Here is a 22,494-nt window from a genome sequence, read left to right as displayed (position 1 = left end):
TTTTTTTTTTTAATTATGAAGTGGACAGGAATAGTTCTAAGAAACATTATTTGTGTGAAAATACAAATAAGATACGGCACTAGGTCAGATACATTTATCAATACACCAAACAGTTCTTTTAAACTGTATAGCTATTTTTTTTCTACAGAATTTATGTGAGAACAATATGCAATTTATAATTCTTATTACACTCACCATCAACAGACACACAATTCATCTTCCTACTGATTACACTGAAAATAAAATGATCACCGACTCTTATTGTATTACCGCTTGTGTCAGTAAAATACCATGGAATAAAAATTGGATTTTTACAAAATAAAAACTTGGTTAAATAAACATTTAGTACATCATCTTATGTTTTTATAGCACCATTATGCAGCGTATATATAGTATTTAAGCCTCAGAAATGTGGTATGTTGAAATTTCTACAAAAATGTCATTCCATGATCTTGGTATAGACTATACTCTTTCCATGACTTGCAGCTTCGGGGATCTGAATTGACAATTTTATCAAATTCCATACCATTTTCTTTTCTCAGTGCTAATTTTTTTAAGCCAAAAAAGATGACAGTCTGCCCTACATTTTCGTGTGATTCCCAAGATACTACTCCCCGTAATACCTAATTATGATGATAAGATTTTTTCCTTGTCTTCAGTGCTGTTTCAAATAACACACAAAATCACTCTCAATAACTGAAATTGAAGTAATCGCTGAGCTAGCAGTTGGAACACGAGCTTATTGCATTTAAAAGAGAGAGAGAGAGAGAGAGAGAGAGAGAGAGAAATGAACAAGAGACAATGTTACCACTTATAACAGTACTGCTAGGTGGTGGATAGGTAATCAACACAAAGTTTAGCATATTTCTCAGTTTCTGAACTTGTCACTCGACAGACACCATCAATAACGCCCCCCCCCCCCCCCCCCCCCAAAAAAAAAAAGTGTGGGGGCATTTGGAAATGGGACGGTGGGGGAGAAGAATGCACAACCATCTGCTTCTTCAATTCCTAGCTAGTATACATACCCATTGCCCAATATTTGCTTATATCATGAGAAATGATGCTACTCATTATATCATTTGTGATACACACCATGTGATCAAAAGTATCCGAACAACCCCAAAAACATACTTTTTCATATTAGATGCATTGTGCTACCACCTACCACCAAGTAGTAGTCATTAGACATTGTGAGAGAGCAGAATGGCGCGCTATGCAGAACTCATGGACTTTGAACGTCATCAGGTGATTAGATGTCACTTGTGTCATACGTCTGTACACAAGATTTCCACACTCCTAAACATCCCTAGGTCCACTGTTTCCGATGCGATAGTGAAGTGGAAACAGGAAGGGACACATACAGTGCAAAAGCGTACAGGCCGGCCTCATCTGTTGACTGACAGAGACCGACGACAGTTGAAGAGGGTCGTAATGTGTGATAAGCAGACATCTATCCTGACCATCACACAGGAATTCGAAACTGCATCAGGATCCACTGCAAGTACTATGACAGTTGGGTGGGAGGTGGGAAAACTTGGATTTCATGGTCAAGCAGTTGGTCATAAGCCACACATCACGCTGGTAAATGCAAACAGTGCCTCGGTTAGGTGTGTAAACATTGGACGACTGAACAGTGGAAAAAAGTCGTGTGGAGTGACAAATCACGGTACACAATGTGGCGATCCGATGGCAGGGTGTGGGTATGGCGAATGCCCAGTGAACGTCATCTGCCAGTGTATGTAGTGCCAACAGTAAAATTTGGAGGTGGTGGTGTTATGGTGTGGTCGTGTTTTTCATGGAGGGGGCTTGCACCCCTTGTTGTTTTGCATGGCACTATTACAGTACAGACCTACACTGACATTTCAAGCACCTTCTGGCTTCCCACTGATGAAGAGCAATTCAGGGATGGGGATTGCACCTTTCAACACGATCGAGCACCTGTTCATAATGATGGCCTCTAGCGTAGTAGTTACATGACCATAACATCCCCGTAATGGACTGGCCTGCACAGAGTCCTGACGTGAATACTATAGAACACCTTTGGGATGTTTTAGAATGCCAACTTCGTGCCAGGCGTCACCAACCGACATCAATACCTCTCCTCAGTGCAGCACTCCGTGAAGAATGTTCTGCCATTCCCCAAGAAATCTTCCAGCACCTGACTGAATGTATGCCTCCAAGAGTGTAAGCTGTCATCAAGGCTATGGGTGCGTCAACACCATATGGAATTCCAGCATTACCGATGGAGAGTGCCACACGTCATTTTCAGGAAAGTGTCCAGATGCTTTTGATCACATAGTGTATCTATGATTTTCTGTTAACATATCAAAAGAATAAGTGAATGATTAAGCATACTACAAAAGTAACTGGACTGTCCACAATGCATTAAAAACCATTTCACATTACATTCTGCAAAAATGAGCATATTTAGAGTTGGGGTCTCTTACATACTTAATACTTGTACTGCGTAGCTGAATTATTCAGCTCAATAAAGGTCACTCATTTTGGTTGAACACCACATGTAATGAATGTGTTATGGTTAAATGTAAAGTAACAACATTAGTTATTCAGATAAATAATGTACATTGCAGAAAAAAACCACCTGTGAACATAAACTTATGAATGTCTATATCTGTAACATATTAGTAAAAAATTACATTCTGGGCATTAAACCATGCATACAGTCATCTACAACATCTGTGAAGGTAATATGAAATATGAGAAAGAACTTGCACACTTAAACAATACTGTGTTAGTACAACAACTTCAAACTCAACAAAAGGAAACTGATCATATGAAACCCACGAAACATGCAACACTTAAAAGACACCAATTTTGTAAGCGATTGCAGCTGATGAAGCATATTTATGTGGACATTGGTTTGCAAGTGGGAGACATTGCACTTAGTTAAAGAAATGTTTATGACTGACCAACACCAGGATACAGTACAGTAAATCAAAGAAAGGGAAGAAGAAAGAAATCTATAAAGAAAGAATGATTTTTCTTGTTTTGTCAAGCACATATAATATTACACAACAAAAATTTTACATTTTGCACCTGAAATATAATCTTTATATGTGTAACTTTACAATTATTGTATTTTCTGTAAGAAAAAAATGTGATGGCCCAGTGAAGTAACATTCTCCCAATACAGAAACATGCTACTTCTTACGGAGTACATTAACTTTTGACTTCTCAAGGAAATCAAAAATTTTTGAGGAATGGAAGACATATATAATATTTAATAGCTAAATCATTCTTTCCATATTTTACTGGGTGAACACTTATAAAACATAAAACAAATATGATAAGGGTTCCTTAGATGAAACATGCTGCCTGCAACCTTTCAACACATGGTAACAATTACAGGAAATGGGACACAACAGATGGTTAGATAATATGCAGCAACAATATTCAGCAGTAACAGCAGCACCCTCGAAGCAGCATGTGTGTTAGGATGGGTACCTGCGATATGCTTCATCTTGAGAGGCTACAGTCAACACTGAGGGACAGTTGGAGCTGATGTGGCAAGATGCACCCAGGCCGGCTGATCCACCGCAACACGCACCGCAGTTCCTATCCTTACAGCTACCAAAAACAAATCCAGCAACCCTCAGAATAACTTTTCTATTCTTGTTTTGAATGAAGGGGGAAAAATAAGATGTATAAATAAAGCTCTTAATAAAGATACAGCAATGGTGTACCACCTGCAAAATTCATAGCCACACCTAAGACTTCTTGCAGAGAATTAAAACATATGTCTTACAAGAGTGATAACTGCAATAGTACTGAACTGAGTCAGGTCAATTCAATGTAATCATTACCATTTGGGGATGTAGATATGAAAAATCTATTCAATTCCCAAGTTCATAATGGAAACATCATCATGAGACGGAAAGATATGATTAGACACTCCATCTAATATGTTTTGCAACTACAATGGTAAGGATTAGATTTTTAATACTCACATTTGATCACATATCTACAAGAAAAATCAAATAGGTTATGCTAAAACTTTGAAATATTTTAACTTAATAGCACGGAAGTGTTAATTTGCCACGGAAAATTATATATAAATTATAAATGGCAGACATTTCAACCTGAAGATTACTCCTTGTAATTATACCTTGTTAGTGAAGAAGACAGCTGGTTGTTGCAAGTTAATACAATGTATTGTCCAAACAAATAACAGTCTTATTCTTGAACTTTGATAATCAAGTTTTAAAGGCCAAAAATAATGATCATACATGAGTCTTCAATAATTTTTACAAGCAGTTATATGCCTCTTGCCCAATAACAAAACTAATTTCTCACAGCCCACTGAACTTTGATCCTTGCTTTGACTGCATTTTTGTCATTTATTCCTGATGACATTAAGTGTTATTTGTTGTCTGTTTTAAAAACAATATTACATTTAGTCTGTTTACAAAAACTATTAGGTCTTAGATGACAAGTGCAGAAAACAAATTCTTTCTCATATTCTCTTTCTTTTCTTTTCTCCCTGGTGACATCTTTCAAAGACCTGAGTATTTCCCAGTACAAAATACGCCTTTCCAGAATATGTGTGTGTGTGTGTGTGTGTGTGTGTGTGTGTGTGTGTGTGTGTGTGTGTGTGTGTGTGTGAGAGAGAGAGAGAGAGAGAGAGAGAGAGAGAGAGAGAGATTTTCCACACCAAATATTTGCAGCAATGAATTTTCCAAACCAAATATTTGCAGTAATGAAAGTCAAAATGGAACCATGTAAAAGAAAGAGGCATACATAATTTTTAAATACATGTATTTAAATGTAACATGAAAATGAGAGACTGAATCTCAATATACGGAGAAGACATTGAGCCACAAACAGATGGGCACAACAAGAAGACTGCTGTATATATTTAAGCTTTTAGCCGTAAGTCCTTTTTCTAAAGTAGAAAACATACACACACAAAACCACAAAAGCTTAAATATATAGCAGTCTTTTCGTCGGGCCTGTCTGCGAGTCAGCATTTCCTCTAGCATTCCAACATGGATTTTCCTTGTTTTGTATTTAAATATAATTTTACTGTAAGGTTTGTTTTCACTGATTCTGATACTGTTCCTTCACTTTTAAAAGAATATTATGTATTTCTATGACAAATGAAGATAGAGTGTTAAAAAAGACTACAAAGCATGCTCTGAAACTATTGCAACACAGACCTTCAACTCAACACATCTCAACCCACTTATACATCTGTTCCCATTTGCCCATTGTACTGCACCCAGTAATTCAAGCTGTAATGTCAATCCCCTCATAGTATGCAATCTGTTACACTTATAAATTTGCAGCAGATAAAAAAAGGACAAGCAGTTTTGTGATACGTTTTTCTTGAGAGGTGACCATAGAAACATCTTTCGTAGTTCATGAAGTGTCCACACCACACTACTATACTAAGAAATACCGACGGAACTTCAAGGGCACTCTCACTACAGTGGACTCTTTCACTGATCACTGAAAACAATGTTGCTACACTATGCAAATTAGTGGACGAAGAACAGTGTGTGTAACATCACCAAATATCATGATCCTAGGAGGAAGGAGTCATGACACTATGCAAAATTTTAAAACTCATATTATGCTTGTCCAGTGCACCAACATGTAACATACAATGAACTAAAATATGGGTTACTGGGAATAATATACCAAAAGCACTGCTTACTTGTATGTCATCTAGCTGGAGCAGGAATCTAGGCATAAACTGGGGCTGTCCTATTCGACATACAGTAAAGCAACTTTCCTCTGTGACTGTAGATGTGTCTGCTATAGTTGTACTGCTCTGCTAATTAAAGACGAACAACCACCAAAAGATTCTCTTGCAGTGATAAATAATACCCTGTTAATGAGCATCCTATGCAACACAATAGCTTGAAAAATTACAGGAACAGATAGTTTGGATATTGCTGACATCCATCCAACACAAAACATCCACATACAAAAACCTATGAAAAATCATACAAGTTAATACAATTATCTTACCAGTTTCCAGTTGCTTCATCTTCACTGTCAGAAATTGTGATGACAGACACAGCTGGTGATGGTGTGTCATGAATTGTTATAGTCTGCTGTCTACCAGAAACTACCTGTTGCACCTGAAACAGATCACAATGTTCACTGCTTATCCCAAAACACCATGACAAGCAAGTGTTAATGACAAACCCAAGTCGATTTCCTAGTTTTCTTTTTGCACATTATGAGGAAGGGAAGATAGGTGTGTGTGTGTGTGTGTGTGTGTGTGTGTGTGTGTGTGTGTGAGTGTGAGTGTGAGTGTGAGAGAGAGAGAGAGAGAGAGAGAGAGAGAGAGAGAGAGAACCAATATTGAATCCTGCCCCACTCAACGTACTCTCCTCCACCTAAACCATCTCCCCACCCTTCCAAATCATCTGATAATTTTCCAAAAATTTATAAACTGAAATTCTGCCTCCTCCTTCTCATCATCATCCCCCAAACCCACAGCAAAGAAATCAACCTCATATCCCCTGAAAGAACCACAGTTTACCACCTAAAACTTGGTCTCAATTATACAATCCTATCTCCGACAACACCTCCACCACTGTCATTATGAACCTCATCACTACTGCTACACAAGACCAACCATCTACATATGTAAACTCAAGCATGCAGGTTGCCCAATTCTGAGTAGATACTGGCCAAACACATAAAGAATTTCTACCCCAGTGGATCAACACCCCCGGGCTACTATTAATAACCTACCCCCTAAAAAAAAAGACATCAAACATTTCCTCTGCCAACTCTGCACAGTTCTCGTTCTTTTACCAACACGTGCCCTGCTCATCACTTCCAATGCCATCTCCCTCTACACTACCATTCCCAATGTTCATGAATTTATCACTACTGAACACTATCTTTCCCCAACATCCTACCGAATGCAAACCTACAACCTCCTTTCCGGTCATCATGGCCAACTACATCCTCGCCCATATTACTTCTCCTTTAAAGGCATCAGCTACAAACAAATCTACAGTACAGTCATGAGCACACACATGGAACCAACCTATTCAAGGTCTAACTAAAAGAATCCTTCCTATGCACCAAGAAACCCAAACCATTCATGTGCTCCAGATTTATTGATGACATTTTTATGATCTGGACCAAGGGTAAGGATAAACCATACACATTCCTCTAGAACTTCAAAACCTTCTCCTGCATTTGGTTCACTTTGTCCTCCTTAGACCAACAAGCCACCTTGCTCAATGCCAACCTCCAGCTCATGGATGGCTCCACCAGAACCTCCATCCACATCTAACCTACTGAACATCAGTAACACCTCCATTTCAACTACTGTCACACACTCCACACAAAGAAATCCCTTCCATGCAGACTAGCCACCCACGGTTGTCGCATTGTCCTTCAAAAAAAACCTTACTTAATTCTGTACCAAGATCAGCATTTTATTTGATTATTTAAGACTGTAATGATTTACTAAGTGTGTTGCAAATGAGAAATTTTGTTGCTGTTCATGTTTTAGAATGCAGGGTATAAAGATTGCCAGCTTTTGATCGTCTTTAGAACATTATGGTGACATTGAGATGAAAGAAGAAGGAAAATTAATCCATAATAAAGTGTCTAAAAAACGAAATAAATCACATTACATAGTAATTGCTGCGAGAATAAATTACAGCGGGAACACCCATCATGGAGGTAGTGCCAACAGTCACCAGGAGATCACAAGACGAATGAAGTTTTCAATCTTTTATTTATGTATTAACTGCTGTTGTCACATATTACCTGCACTCTACAAGATACTGATGCCCATGTTTCACAGTTGCTCATGCACAGCACTCCAGAAGGACTGGAGGGAAAACACTGGTAGCAGCTTCACAGGAAAGTAAATGAGTGCGTGGAGGGGAGCAGAAAATTATGTCATGTTGCCACACTTTGGGTTTTTAGGAACATCTACCACATTCAAACTGCAATTTGCCTGAATTCATTTGTAGTCAGTATTGAACTGACTCTAAAATTGGACAAATATTCAACAACAGTATTCATTTCTGAAATAGACAGTAAAAGACTAGCCGGAGGCTAGTGTCGCACTTATGAGTTTGCCTGTGTCATACCTATGTGTTTAGTGCTTTGTTGTCGAAGCTCACTGTGATGTATGACGGGAATGAAAAGGGGGGTGTTTCAGCTGCTGGTTCTCAGCAACCAATGAGAGAACGACAGGCAGACAACATGTTTCGAAGCGTGAGGCATTGTAATATTCTCACATCAGTACAGAAGTGAAATCTGCTCTGTATTGGGATGAATCGAGCTGTTTCTCAGGTTCCATAATAAGCACAAATTCAGATATCGCAGTATATCTGGAAAATACACCCTTATATTTGTGACAATGAAGACATAAATTTCACAGCTGTGCTATTTGGATGATGATGATTATTAAAAATAGTGATACCACAGACTGCAGAGTAAGTATGCGAAAAACATAGAAAAGAAAATGGCCGACAAATTAATGTAAACCACTTTTCTTTGTTTATTTTATTTCTCCTTGTATTTTCAAACTTCTCCTTGTATTATCAAAATCCCCACCCCCATGAACCATGGACCTTGCCGTTGGTGGGGAGGCTTGCGAGCCTCAACGATACAGATAGCCGTAGCCGTACCATAGGTGCAACCACAACGGAGGGGTATCTGTTGAGAGTCCAGACAAACGTGTGGTTCCTGAAGAGGGGCACTAGCCTTTTCAGTAGCTGCAGGGTCAACAGTCTGGATGATTGACTGAACTGGCCTCGTAACACTAACGAAAATGGCCTTGCTGTTCTGGTACTGCGAACGCCTGAAAGCAAGGGGAAACTACAGCCATAATTTTTCCCGAGGGCAAGCAGCTTTACTGTATGATTAAATGATGATGGCATCCTCTTGAGTAAAATATTCCGGAAGTAAAATAGTCCCCCATTCGGATCTCAGGACGGGGACTACTCAAGACGACGACGTTATCAGGAGAAAGAATACTGGCGTTCTACGGATCGGAGCGTGGAATGTCAGATCCCTTAATCGGACAGGTAGGTTAGAAAATTTAAAAAGGGAAATGGATAGGTTAAGTGGGAATTAGTGAAGTTCGATGGCAGGAGGAATAAGACTTTTGGTCAGGTGAATACAGGGTTATAAATACAAAATCAAATAGGGGTAATGCAGAAGTAGGTTTAATAATGAATAAAAAAATAGGAGTACAGGTAAGCTACCTCAAACAGCATAGTGAACGCATTATTGTTGCCAAGATAGACATGAAGCCCACGCCTACATCAGAAGTACAAGATTATACGCCAACTGGCTCTGCAGATGACGAAGAAATTGATGAAATGTATGACGAGATAAAAGAAATTATTTAGGTAGTGAAGGGAGACGAAAATTTAATAGTCATGGGTGATTGGAATTCAAGAATAGGAAAAGGGAGAGAAGGAAACATAGTAGGTGCATATGGATTGGGGGTAAGAAATGAAAGAGGAAGCCGTCTGGTAGAATTTTGCACAGAGGATAAGTTAATCATAGTTAACACTTGGTTCAAGAATCATGAAAGAAGGTTGTATACATGGAAGAATCCTGGAGATACTAGAAGGTATCAGATAGATTATATAATGGTAAGACAGAGATCTAGGAACCAGGTTTTAAATTGTAAGACATTTCCAGGGGCAGATGTGGACTCTGACCACAATCTATTGGTTATGAACTGTAGATTAAAACTGAAGAAACTGGAAAAAGGTGGGAATTTAAGGAGATGGGACCTGGATAAACTGACTAAATCAGAGGTTGTACAGAGTTTCAGGGAGAGCATAAGGGCACAATTGACAGGAATGGGGGAAAGAAATACAGTAGAAGAAGAATGGGTACCTTTGAGGGATGAAATAGTGAAGGCAGCAGGGGATCAAATAGGTAGAAAGACGAGGGCTAGTAGAATCCCTTGGGTAACAGAAGAAATATTGAATTTAATTGATGAAAGGAGAAAATATAAAAATGCAGTAAATGAAGCAGGCAAAAAGGTATACAAACGTCTCAAAAATGAGATCGACAGGAAGTGCAACATGGCTAAGCAGGGATGACTAGAGGACAAATGTAAGGATGTAGAGGCTTATCTCACTAGGGGTAAGACAGATACTGCCCACAGGAAAATTAAAGAGACCTTTGGAGAAAGGAGAACCTCTTGCAAGAATATTAAGAGCTTTGAAGGAAACCCAGTTCTAAGGAAAGAAAGGAAAGCAGAAAGTTGGAAGGAGTATATATAGGGCAATGTACTTGAGGACAATATTATGGAAATGGAAGAGGATGTAGATGAAGATGAAATGGGAGATACGATACTGCGTGAAGAGTTTGACAGAGCACTGAAAGACCTGAGTCGAAACAAGGCCCCCCGAGTAGACAGCATTCCATTAGAACTACTGAAGGCCTTGGGAGAGCCAGTCCTGACAAACTCTACCATCTGGTGAGTAAGATGCATGAAACAGGCGAAATTCTCTCGGACTTCAAGAAAAATATAATAATTCCAATCTCAAAGAAAGACAGATGTGAAAATTACCGAACTATCAGTTTAATAAGTGACACCTGCAAAACACTAACGCGAATTCTTTACAGATGAATGGAAAAACCTCGGGGAAGATCAGTTTGGATTCGGTAGAAATGTTGGAACACGTGAGGCAATACTGACCCTACGACTCATCTTAGAAGAAAGATTAAGGAAAGGCAAACCTACATTTCTAGCATTTGTAGACTTAGAGAAGGCTTTTGACAATGTTGATTGGAATACTCTCTTTCAAATTCTGAAGGTGGCAGGGGTAAAATACAGGGAGCGAAAGGCTATTTATAATTTGTACAGAAACCAGACAGCAGTTATGAGTCAAGGTGCATGAAAGGGAAGCAGTGGTTGGGAAGGGAGTGAGACAGGGTTGTAGCCTATCCCCGATGTTATTCAATCCGTATATTGAGCAAGCAATAAAGGAAAAAAAAGAAAAGTTCGAAGTGGGTATTAGAATCCATGGAGAAGAAATTAAAACTTTGAGGTTCGCCGATGACATTGTAATTCTGTCAGAGACAGCAAAGGACTTGGAAGAGCAGTTGAACGGAATGGACAGTGTATTGAAAGGAGGATATAGGATGAACATCAACAAAAGCAAAACGAGGATAATGGATTGTAGTCGAATTAAGTCGGGTGATGCTGTGGGAATTAGATTAGGAAATGACACACTTAAAGTAGTTAAGGAATTTTGCTATTTGGGGAGCAAAATAACTGATGATGGTCGAAGTAGAGAGGATATAAATGTAGACTGCCAATGGCAAGGAAAACGTTTCTGAAGAAGAGAAATTCGTTAACATCAAGTATAGATTTAAATGTCATGAAGTCGTTTCTGAAAGTATTTGTATGGAGTGTAGCCATGTATGGAAGCGAAACGTGGACGATAAATAGCTTAGACAAGAAGAGAATAGAAGCTTTCGAAATGTGATGCTACAGAAGAATGCTGAAGATTAGACGGGTAGATCACATAACTAATGAGGAGGTATTAAATAGAATTGAGGAGAAGAGGAGCTTGTGGCACAACTTGACTACAAGAAGGGATCGGTTGGTAGGACATGTTCTGAGACATCGAGGGATACATCGAGGGATCACCAGTTTAGTATTGGAGGGTAAAAATTGTAGAGGGAGACCAAGAGATGAATACACTAAGCAGATTCAGAAGGATGTAGGCTGCAGTAGGTACTGGAAGATGAAGAAGCTTGCACAGGATAGAGTAGCATGGAGAGCTGCATCAAACCAGTCTCAGGACTGAAGACCGCAACAACAACAACAACAACAACATTATCAAACTGTAGACAATCAACAAATGACATAAATTTAGAATAGGTATAATGTTAACTTTTTAGGCAGCTACTTTGTCAATAAAAGTTTCCAATTTTAATTTGTCAGAATATGTTAAAAATAAATATTTCTCAATGAAGCCTCCTAAAAAAAAGGGGGGGGGTGTCACCTCACAATCAGTGTCATCTTACCTTCAGGTAAATACAGTAATTGTTTAAAAACAACTGTGTTTCTAGCAGTGATTGAAACCTATCCTCATGAATTTATGTCCATTAGTGCACCAGCAGGCTCAAGTGACCTCGAATTGAATTGTGATGCTGTTTGCTAATGGTATAGAGATGGAGGATTGTGCATGTGCCTTGCACCACTTTGCATTCAAGGACCATCAAGAATTTCCACACTAAATGAAGACTATGAGAGCTTTGGTAGATGATGTAAGAAGCTGTCATCCCAGGATATCCATGTCACAGGAAAATGAGCGATTGGTGCAGAAAATGTTGACCTGAAATGTGGCACACAAACTGAATTGTCTTAAAAAAGAAATTGGAATTTCATTCGTGAAAGTTGCATTACTGCCAGCAGAAGACTGACAGTTGGATGGAGTACAGAGAAATCTCGGTGGGCTGATTCAGAGCCTTCCTCCATTTGTTTTTAACATAATCTGGAATGAAGAAGCTGTGTTACATGTGGGAGAGTTTGCAAACCACAATAAGTCCCATTACTAAGCAAAAAATTCTCCAAATGTCACTGCTGAAATAATGCAACTCTACTCCAAGGTAACAGTGTGGTGCAGTGTGCCATAAAAAAGTGTCGGTCCATTCCTTCTTCAGAACATAATTTACTCTGACTGGTACACAGTCGCGCCAGAAAATCAGATCTCACCAACTGTGGCCACGTATAACCGTACTGACAACTTCATCATCTTTATGCGAGATGATGCCCCGTCACATTCTGCAATTAGTGTACACAAATGCCACAAGTATCATTTTCCAGAATATTTGTTGGGTGTCCTTTGTCCTCATGAGTGGCCACCACAGAGCCCAAATCATACAATGTATGATGTTTTCCTTGTGGGATGGTTGAAGGAAGAAGGTTAACAGATCAAATAAAGTACACTGGATTATTTGGCAATTTGCATTGGCTTGTTATCATCACTGTACCGTAAGATTTCTTGTTCAATTTGGTTGCGAACATTCCCCTACCTGTCTACAGTTTGATAATGTTGTTGGTGTTGTTGTTGCTGTCTTCAGTCCTGAGACTGGTTTGATGCAGCTCTCCATGCTACTCTATCCTGTGCAAGCTTCTTCATCTTCCAGTACCTACTGCAGCCTACATCCTTCTGGATCTGCTTAGTGTATTCATCTCTTGGTCTCCCTCTACGATTTTTACCCTCTAATACTAAATTGGTGGCCCCTTGATGCCTCATAACATGTCCTACCAACCGATCCCTTCTTGTAGTCAAGTTGTGCCACAAGCTCCTCTTCTCCCCAATTGTTCCACTTTTCGAATGGGACTTGTTTGCAGACAGTACGAGAAGCCTTTCCTTAGTTTTAAGTGAACTGGCTTGAACTGGAAAAGATTTTGATACAGTAACATATTACGGAATGCTGAAGCACTATGGTGTGGAGAGTTATTCCCTTCATGAGGTGATCACAGCAAATCCAGAAAATGTAATATAGATTGCTGAAAATGTGTCCTAGTGCGCAGATGAAAAAAGTCGCGGGACAAAGAACTTGCCAGCAGAGAGGGACTGATGACTACTTATTTTCCATAAATGGTTTGTGTCCTGTGTTACACTGATTTTTCAATTTATTAAAGAAAAAAAGAAAAACACCTGCCAATTGGCACAAAGAAAAGAATTCTGATATACTAAAAACTGATTTGCTACTTGGCTGTCATCAAATATCAGTTACGAACACAATGAAGAAGCAAGGTGTAAGAGAACAAACATGACAAATACAGTAGCTTTTTTAAAAGATGATGATGATGATATGATGATACTATCAATGAAGATAGTGATGCCAGAATATCAATATGGTTATAGTAATCTAGGTATTTCTGTTCTTTTACAAGGAAATTAAAAAGCATCTTCCTCTGTTATTTCATATGTAATATTTATGGACTATGTTGTTCCATTTGAGTGTTGAGAAGCTGCTGCTATTTAAAAATTACTGTATTAATATGACAATTGTGAGTATTACTTATCTTCAAATACAAATATGCACAGTAATATTCTAAACTATAAATAATAAAATAAATTTTAAGCAGAAACAATAATTTTCAAAATTGATTTGTGTGTGTGTGTGTGTGTGTGTGTGTGTGTGTGTGTGTGTGTGTGTGTTGGGGGGGGGGGGGGGGGGTGGAGGGGTGGAGGGGGGTATGCACATGCATAAAGAGAAATTGATATTTTACCAACAATCACAATACTGTAGCCACCTTTTTGGACTTCACGGCTGAAAACTAGCAATTGCGCTGCTGGCTATCAGGTATCTTGCTTCACCAGGCACATTGCTTTATCCCGCCATGCACCTTCTCCTCACCTGTGAGGCATGTTGCAATGTATGTTGAGTGTGTGCCTCCAGTTTTCCTGAAGATGGCTGTGGCTGCTGCTGCGGTTGCTGCTGCTGTTGTTGTTGCTGCTGCTGCTGCTGCTGCTGCTGTTGTTGTTGTTGTTGTTGTTGCTGCTGCTGTTGTTGTTGTTGTTGTTGTTGTTGCTGCTGTTGCTGCTGCTGCTGCTGCCATGAAGTGGCAATTGAATTTGGCGAATGCCTGCGCCTTCCACTGTTGCTACTCGACACATTTCCAGCATAAACATTTGCATCTGCAAGAAAGTTGACATCTAAACTTAAATAAAGGCATTACATGTACTATAGATATGCTATTTTTGAACAGGAAAGAAACTATTCACTTTCACCTATAAAACAAGACAACAGTAAGTAAAAATCTAGGAAACACTACAACACACAAAAACTCCCACTTTTGTATCTGAACTGGATTTTTACACAAATTTAATGTTTTGAACTTACAGAAATAATATATTTTTACTCGTGTTAGAAAAATCATTTCCTTCATTTCCAGTTTCTAATGGATACAGATTGTACAGGGGGACACCATGAAAAATGTGTGCTTGAACATAAATGCAGATGCTACCTCAGGTCGCAGGCTGCACTGTTGACCATAAATGCATCTACGCGATGTCCTTAATACGTTGCAAGTGTCAGTCATGCTCAGAACAGTGTTTCATGTAGTTGTGAATGCATTACACCAGACCTCAGTGCAGTGGATGCTTCAACAACACAGACAGCCAAAATGTTCGGTGTTCCAAGAGGCACCATATCGAAGATTTATACAACATCATACAGGGAAAGTGGAAAAACATCATATGCTAAACCGTAACATAGATGAAAGAGAGATGAATGATAATGATGGACCGTCACTGAAGAAGATTATGATGAAAAATAAGAGGAATACAGCTGCAAAAGTCACTGCACCAAAACAACACTAAGGGAGCTCCTTAAGCAGGGAATTGTAGGGTGAGCTGGAACTCCACAACCACTCATCAGTAATGCAAAAGCCCATAACAAGAACAGCTTCTGGCAGAATTTATGTCGCAAGAATGACACATGGCAGGATTTCTTCAGTGATGATTTGGGCAGCCATATTGTGGTATTCCATGGGTCCCATGGTTACTTTGCAAAGCGTTTGTTCCCCAATGGTAATGCTGTGTTCCCAGGTGACAGAATCTCTGTCAACACAGCCAACATAATCCAGGACTGGTTTTGTGAGCACAAGGACGAATTGTCGCACTTTCCTGGCCACCACAATAATCTGATCTCAATATTATTGAGCCTTTCTGGTCTACTTTGGAGAGAAGGGTGTATGATCGCCATCCACCTCTGTCATTACCCGAACTTGCCATCATTTTGCAAGAACAACAGTTTAACATTCCCCTGAAAACCATAAAGGGGCCTGTACCTATCAATTACAATTGGAACCTGTTTTGAATGGCAATGATTTTCCCAAAATGTATTAGGCATAGCAATGTACTATCTTTTTTGTGAAACGAAATGATCGTATGGCATTGTTGGCCAGGAGGCCCCATTCGGGGGAATTCGGCCGCCGTATTGCAAGTCCTTGTTGGTTGACGCCACTTCGGCGACTTGTGTGTGTCTTTCATCATCATTGACTCACAACACCCAGCCCCTGCAGGGAATCGAACCTGGGCCCCCTGCGTGGTAGGTGGTAACGCTACGCTACGGAGGCAGACTGGTGCCAATGAAAAAGACAACAGAACATCCTTCCGACATATTTAAGCTTTACAGGTGACAATGTACATTTAAAATACATAACAGTGCAACTGTGAAATTTGGATGTTCTTTTATGAGAGAAAAATTCAGACAAAATGTTCATGTTTAGGCATCTGTGTAACAGGGCAGACAATGGTGTGGATAATATAAAGGACACTCAAATGGAAACACGAGATGGAAAAAAGTAAGTAAACTGTTTATTGTTTATTATTTAATCAGTAATAATTATAACTGGTAACACATTTATCCCACTGTGAGACAAAATGGTCAATGTCTTCATGAAAAAATGTTTGCGACTGCCAACAGATACATGATTGTATCCAGGTGTGCACACCTTCATCTACTCACCCACATGTTGCCAAGGAGGAGCAGGATATTAGTGTTAAATGTCCAGTCAACAATGAGGTCATTAAAAACAGAGCACAACCTTGGGTTAGGGGGAGAAAAAAAGTGGCCAGACCTTTCAAAGCCAGCATTTGCTTTAAGTGATTTAGGGAATACATGCTGCCAAGGTTGTACTGAATACAATGCAGAAGTTTTTCTGAGAAGCCCTAACAGATCTTCCACACATCCCTGGTCACTCTCCATGGCATTTCCATATTTTTGGAGCCCTGAAGAAAGACATTCATGGCTGTTGATTTGCTTCAGATGAAGTGCATGCCTGGTACAATCAAGGTTCCATAGACAACCGCAAACATTTTTCCATGGAGGCACTGACCGTCTAGTCTCACAATGGGGTAAATGTATTAGCAGTTATGGCGAGTACTTTTGACAGTTTTTGTCACACAGAGTTGGACTTTAACATTGATAAAGTTGAAACAAATTAAATAATGGAAAACCCAAGATGGAATGTAACAATATTATGAAAATGAAAATTGATGCTCATCTCATAGCAGAGAGGCTGAGTAGCAGATAGGCACAACAAAAAAGACTGTCACAAAATGAGCTTTCAGCCAATGAGGCCTTTGTCGAAAATGGGTGGGTAAGGACAATGACTAACAAAGGTTGAGGCCAGGAGGATTACGGATACTTCGGATATACTGCAGGGATAGTTCCCATCTGTGTAGTTCAGAAAAGCTGGTGGTGATGGGAAGGAACTAGATGGCACAGGTTCTGAAGCAGTCATTGAAATGAAGTACATTACGATGGGCAGTGTGCTCAGCAACAGGGTGGTCCACTTGTTTCTTGACCACAGTTTGTCAGTGGACAGACAGCATGTTGGTTGTCATGCCCACACAGAATGCAGCACAGTGATACCCATCCGGGGCACAGTTATGGGCGCCTACATGGCACCCTCCTATGCCAACCTGTTCATGGGCCACCAAGAGGAATCCTTCCTAAATACCCAAAACATAAAACCCCTAACTTGGTTCAGATTTACTGATCTCATCTTTGTGATCTGGATTGAGGATGAGGACACCCCTTCCACATTCCTCGAGACAACACTTTCCCCTCAATTTGCTTCACCTGGTCCTACTCAACACAACAGCCACCTTCCTTGATGTTGACCACGACCTCAAGGATGGCTAGATCGTACTTCTGTCCATATCAAACCTACCAATCACCAGCAATACCTCCACTTCAATAGCTGCCACCCTTTCCATACAAAGAAGTCCCTTCCACACAGTCTAGCCACCCGTGGCCGTTGCATCTGCAGTGACGAGCAATTCCTCTCGAAATATACCGAGGGTATAATTAAGGCCTTTACAGACTGTAACTACCCTCCCAACCTTGTAAGAAAACAGATCTCTCGTCCTTATGTTTCCAGTCATTCACCACCACTCAATGTCCCACCGTCCGGCCACTGAGGAGCATTTCCTTCCCCTTGTAACCCAGTACCACCCAGGACAGGAGCTACTGAATTACATTCTCCATCGTTTGGCTACCATTCATCGTGCTCTGAAATGAGAAATGTCCTGCCCATTATCCTTCCCACCCCTCCCACAGTGGCGTTCTGCTGCTCACCAAACTTTCTCTAGGTTCCATCTTAGGTCTGTTGCCTTTCATTCCGTACATTAATTGACACAGTCAAAGTCTTTTGGCAAGTCATAAAAAATGCCAGTAGGCTCTAATCTGTTGTCAAATTACCTAAGTACACTCTCACTGTACATGAAAATAGCTTTCCCTCTGTTGGAATCCTTAAGGAACCCAAACTGTGACTTGGAAAATATATTACTTCCTGCAGATGCTTGAGAAGATAACTGAACACAAGCTTCTCAAATATTTTTGGAAAAGCTCGCAAAAGTAAAATTGGCCAATAGTTTCATGACATCTCTTTATCCCCCTTCTTGTAAAGAGGCTTAGCTTCAGCGTATTTTAGCCAGTCTGGAAATGTTCCGCCAACAAGATATTGATTACACAACTAAGATAGAACTCCACTAACATGAACACTCTTTGATTAACTTCATTGATATGTTATCATAACCACTTGAATACTTTGATTTTGAGGATTTTATGACAGATGCTACGTCTTTGGAAAAGTGAGTGTCATTTCCATTTTACTGAAGTTATTTGTAGAGATTAGAAATCCCATTGGAGTGTTTGCTGAACCTGATAACCCCAAGCTGTCAGTAACAGAGACAAAGTACTTGTTTAAGATGTTTGCAACGCTACATGCGCCTGTTACCAGTGTGTCACTTATTTTTAGAGCTATCTGTTCCTCTTCCTTTCTGATCCCACTTGTGTGTCTTTACTATATCCCATAGGCTACAGTTTTTATTTTGTTCTCTGATGTAATTATCTTTTTTACACAATGAAGCTGCTTAGATTTCTGGATAACTTGCTTCAATACTTTGCAGTACTCTTTGTAATGCATTACAATGCTAACATCACAGCTGTTTCTAGACAGTAGGTACAGTTTCATTTTTGCGTCACGATACCTTGACTCCTTGTGTAATTCACAGTTTATTTTTAAATTTCTTTTCGATTTATCTTTAGGGGGAAACAAATTTTTGATATTGCCAACTGCAGCACTACTGAATCCAACAAAAAGCCTGCAACACTGGAACTATTTAATATATGTAGTATGTTCATCAATAACAGAAAACAAGGTGGTATCCAGTATAAGTGGTTGTACCTGGTCGTAAGTTTATGGCACTGCCTGCTATTCAATTCTACTGCAAATGCCAGATGAGAGTGAAATTTAGTGACTTACATTAAAAACATGAAAAGTCACTTGCCCAATAAATAACAATAGTTAGACAAAAATTCATTTCCTGTGATTTAAACCTCTCTTTCCTTTAGCATAAGTACAATCCTAAAACATACGTACCTGATGGTGGTGTTCCTTCTTTCACTCTCTTCTTGACAGGGCTAAGTTGAGTAGGTTCTTTCTTTGGCACATGCTGCAGCGTGAGATGGTGGTGGTGATGGTGATGGTGGTGAGAAGTAGTTTGTGCAGGGGGTGCCAAATGTGTTGTTGTTTTTGGAACACTTCTCTTGCTTGAGCTACTCCATTGATGACTCCCTGATGAAGACTGGTGTTCAACCAAACCTGACTGATAAACATCAGCAGTGGCCACATCAACAGGAAACACTGGCCGGTGTTCCTAAACACACATAAAACAAGAAATAAAACTTAGCTTTTGAATCAAAATGAGTCAACAGTTTTAAACAACTATACAACATATTTAAACTTCAGTAACTGAACTGACAACAGTTAGTCAAAACAAATAACAAGGAAAAAATTCAAAGCGAAAATCTAAAATATACTGCACTAACAAAAGCTGAAAAAGGGATATAGCAAAGAGTATTTGTAGAAGGAAACTAAGTGCTAATTACACACAGAAAGAAATACGTGCTAAATAACACCACAAAAAAGAAAAACTGATGTGAACAAGGATGCCAACATCCAAATTGCAGACAATAAAGTAAGATGAGGGTATATCACGACGACATATCAGAAGGTGCTGGAATAAACAGTTATGATATTTAGTGAAAGGTCGTGTTGCAATTTTATTTTGCTTCATCTTAATTTGTGTGTTTCAGCTAGAAAAATGTTTTCACTAGTTCTGTGATTGAGTCCATCAGGTTGCAATACAGAAAAATCTGGAGATTTTTCTTCACATTACTGTATTGATGCAGAGATGATGTACAAAGCTGCCTATACTCAAGGAAACTGTAGTCTGAGTTGTATTTATGTTATATACATAAAATATCCCAACTGTTATCTGTAAATGTCCACACTCCTATTCATTTCATGATCGACACCTGACTGAGCTCATGTTCTGGTTGCACTGCATAGCCACCATCAATGTGCTGTACCTTGCCAAAATCTTCTTTTATTTGATGTATGAATATTACATTTACATTGAAATGGGGTGACATACACTTTACAACAGCCGTTTTTAGCTGAGCATGCGGTGAACTGTTGATATGTTCTGTCATTAGTTGTTTCAAATGATGCACGAGCAGTGTAACTGCAATCAATCAAAATGTAACATACTCCCTGAAATGTACTTACCGTATTTACTCGAATCTAAGCCGCACTTTTTTTCTGGTTTTAATAATCCAAAAAACCGCCTGCGGCTTAGAATCTAGTGTAAAGTAAGCGGAAGTTCTGAAAAATGTTGGTAGGTGCCGCCACAACTAACTTCTGCCGTCGAATGTATGTAGTGCTACACAGGCATGCTTTGCAGGCACAAAGATAAATACTGGCGCCAAAACCTCTGTGTTATATAAAAAAAAAAAGTGGAAGACAAGCTTTTTTTCTCCGCCCCGAGTTTCGACCACTGCATTTTCATACATTATCCAACGAAGTAAATACAAATTAAGTATTGTTCATTTTCGAATTTAGCGGCATTTCAATGTACTACGAAAACCCGACTGACAAGACTGTTTGGGATGTTTGTCAATATGACCAACTTTATGTTCTGAATTTTTTCTTACCTGTGAGAAGAGATGGTTGCTAATAGGAACTTTTACGAATTGTGGATCACATGCAATATTCTCTTCACCATAAGAATAATACGAATATAAACATTTTGCCACGTATTCTTTCGTGTTTGCTGCTATCTCATTTAAAACCTGTCTGCCTAATAAACTACGAAACTAGAGGGACACAACAGCAAACGCGGAAGAATATACATATCATGTCATGTTTATATTCGTATTATTCTTGTGCCTAATAGTGATACAGTCAGAAATGAAGCACGGCAATTGACTAGCTTTTTAAATCTAAGATGACTCTAATTTCTGTGCAGAATGTAATGTACTAAAGAGGCGTCTGCAAAGATTTTCAAACAGAGAAAAATTTTCGCTAAACTCTCGTTCAGAACATCATCTATCATACGCATTCTATTATTTGGTTCTTGTTGATCATTATCAAAGAAAGCAGCAGTGTAAGTAACAACAAATAGCAGTCTCTTGCTATTGTTTCGCTAATGAGACAATTCCTCTCTCTCTCTCTTTTTTTAGTTGTGAATGGCGGTAGCGTGCACAAAAGCAAGCCATGCCGCTAACGGCGACAGGCCATAAACACAGAATGCAACAAACAATGCACAGTAATACATTTATAGCTTAGAGTGACATAAACACCTATTTGTTATACGGCACTTATCATATCAAAGAAAAATAAGCAATCAATTCAAACCAGATGAAGCACGTGAAAAAGGAAGGGTACCCGTATAAATACGGACGGAGTGCCTGACGCATAGCAATGGCTACCTGATATAGCTTAACTGCTAAGCTTACGACTCGAACCAAACTACTGTAGCTGTATCGACATTTGTTCGACCTAAATTGTGTCTCATATTACAATGGACCAACATTGTTTCGATTTGGAGGTGCGGCCTACAACTTTTCTCTCCCCTTGAATTTCGAGTCTCAAATTTCAGGTGCGGCTTAGATTTGGGAAATTTTTTTTCCTTGATTTCGAGTCTCATTTTTCAGGTGCGGCTTAGATTTGAGTGCGGCTTAGATTCGAGTAAATACAGTAGTATATACGCAGCAGATAAAACAAACATATTTTCTGGCAACACATTCTTGCATAGAAAAACAATAAAAATAAACAACAGGAAAGTAAAACTGTTGTTTTACAACCAAACAATGCAGTTGTGGCTGTAGGAGACAATGTTACATATGGATTTAATATATTCCTCTACATGAAGAAATATAAATTAAACTGTTGTGTTGTGATCTGATAACTGAAATGAATGTGTGATACATTTGCTATTAATATATTCATCTATAGGAAAGTACAAGACAAAAAAATAAAACTGTTGTTTTACGCTCTAATAATTTGATGTGGGCACAGCAGATAAAAATGCATTCGCTATTAACATATTATTCTACAGGAAACGGTAAGAAAGGAAATAAAATAGAAATTTTGGTATATTATCTAATACCTCAGATGGGCAAACAAACATAAAA

At 39.1% G+C, this 22,494-nt stretch overlaps 1 protein-coding gene across 5 annotated transcripts in view; it reads right to left on the bottom strand.

Annotated features, from left to right (window-relative positions):
• Positions 1 to 22,494, bottom strand: part of LOC124805317 (homeodomain-interacting protein kinase 2) — a 207,195-nt gene that overhangs the window by 68,879 nt on the left and 115,822 nt on the right. For 4 of the 5 annotated variants that reach the window (XR_007017438.1, XM_047265835.1, XM_047265837.1 and 1 more), the window contains exons 13-16: positions 19,397 to 19,673; positions 14,359 to 14,639; positions 5,995 to 6,107; positions 3,466 to 3,588 (exon numbers count right to left, since the gene is read on the bottom strand). Coding sequence is in view for 4 of the 5 variants with exons in the window: in XM_047265835.1 (XP_047121791.1) it covers positions 3,466 to 3,588; positions 5,995 to 6,107; positions 14,359 to 14,639; positions 19,397 to 19,673 (794 nt within the window). In the remaining variant the exon portion in view is untranslated. The remainder of the gene's footprint in view (positions 1 to 3,465; positions 3,589 to 5,994; positions 6,108 to 14,358; positions 14,640 to 19,396; positions 19,674 to 22,494) is intronic. The other variant, XM_047265838.1, reaches the window with a different exon arrangement.

The sequence above is a fragment of the Schistocerca piceifrons genome, chromosome 7 (assembly GCF_021461385.2).
Source record: "Schistocerca piceifrons isolate TAMUIC-IGC-003096 chromosome 7, iqSchPice1.1, whole genome shotgun sequence".
NCBI lineage: Eukaryota > Metazoa > Arthropoda > Insecta > Orthoptera > Acrididae > Schistocerca > Schistocerca piceifrons.
Note: the sequence above shows the minus strand (reverse complement) of the source record. Positions and strands in the feature narration are given on the sequence as shown.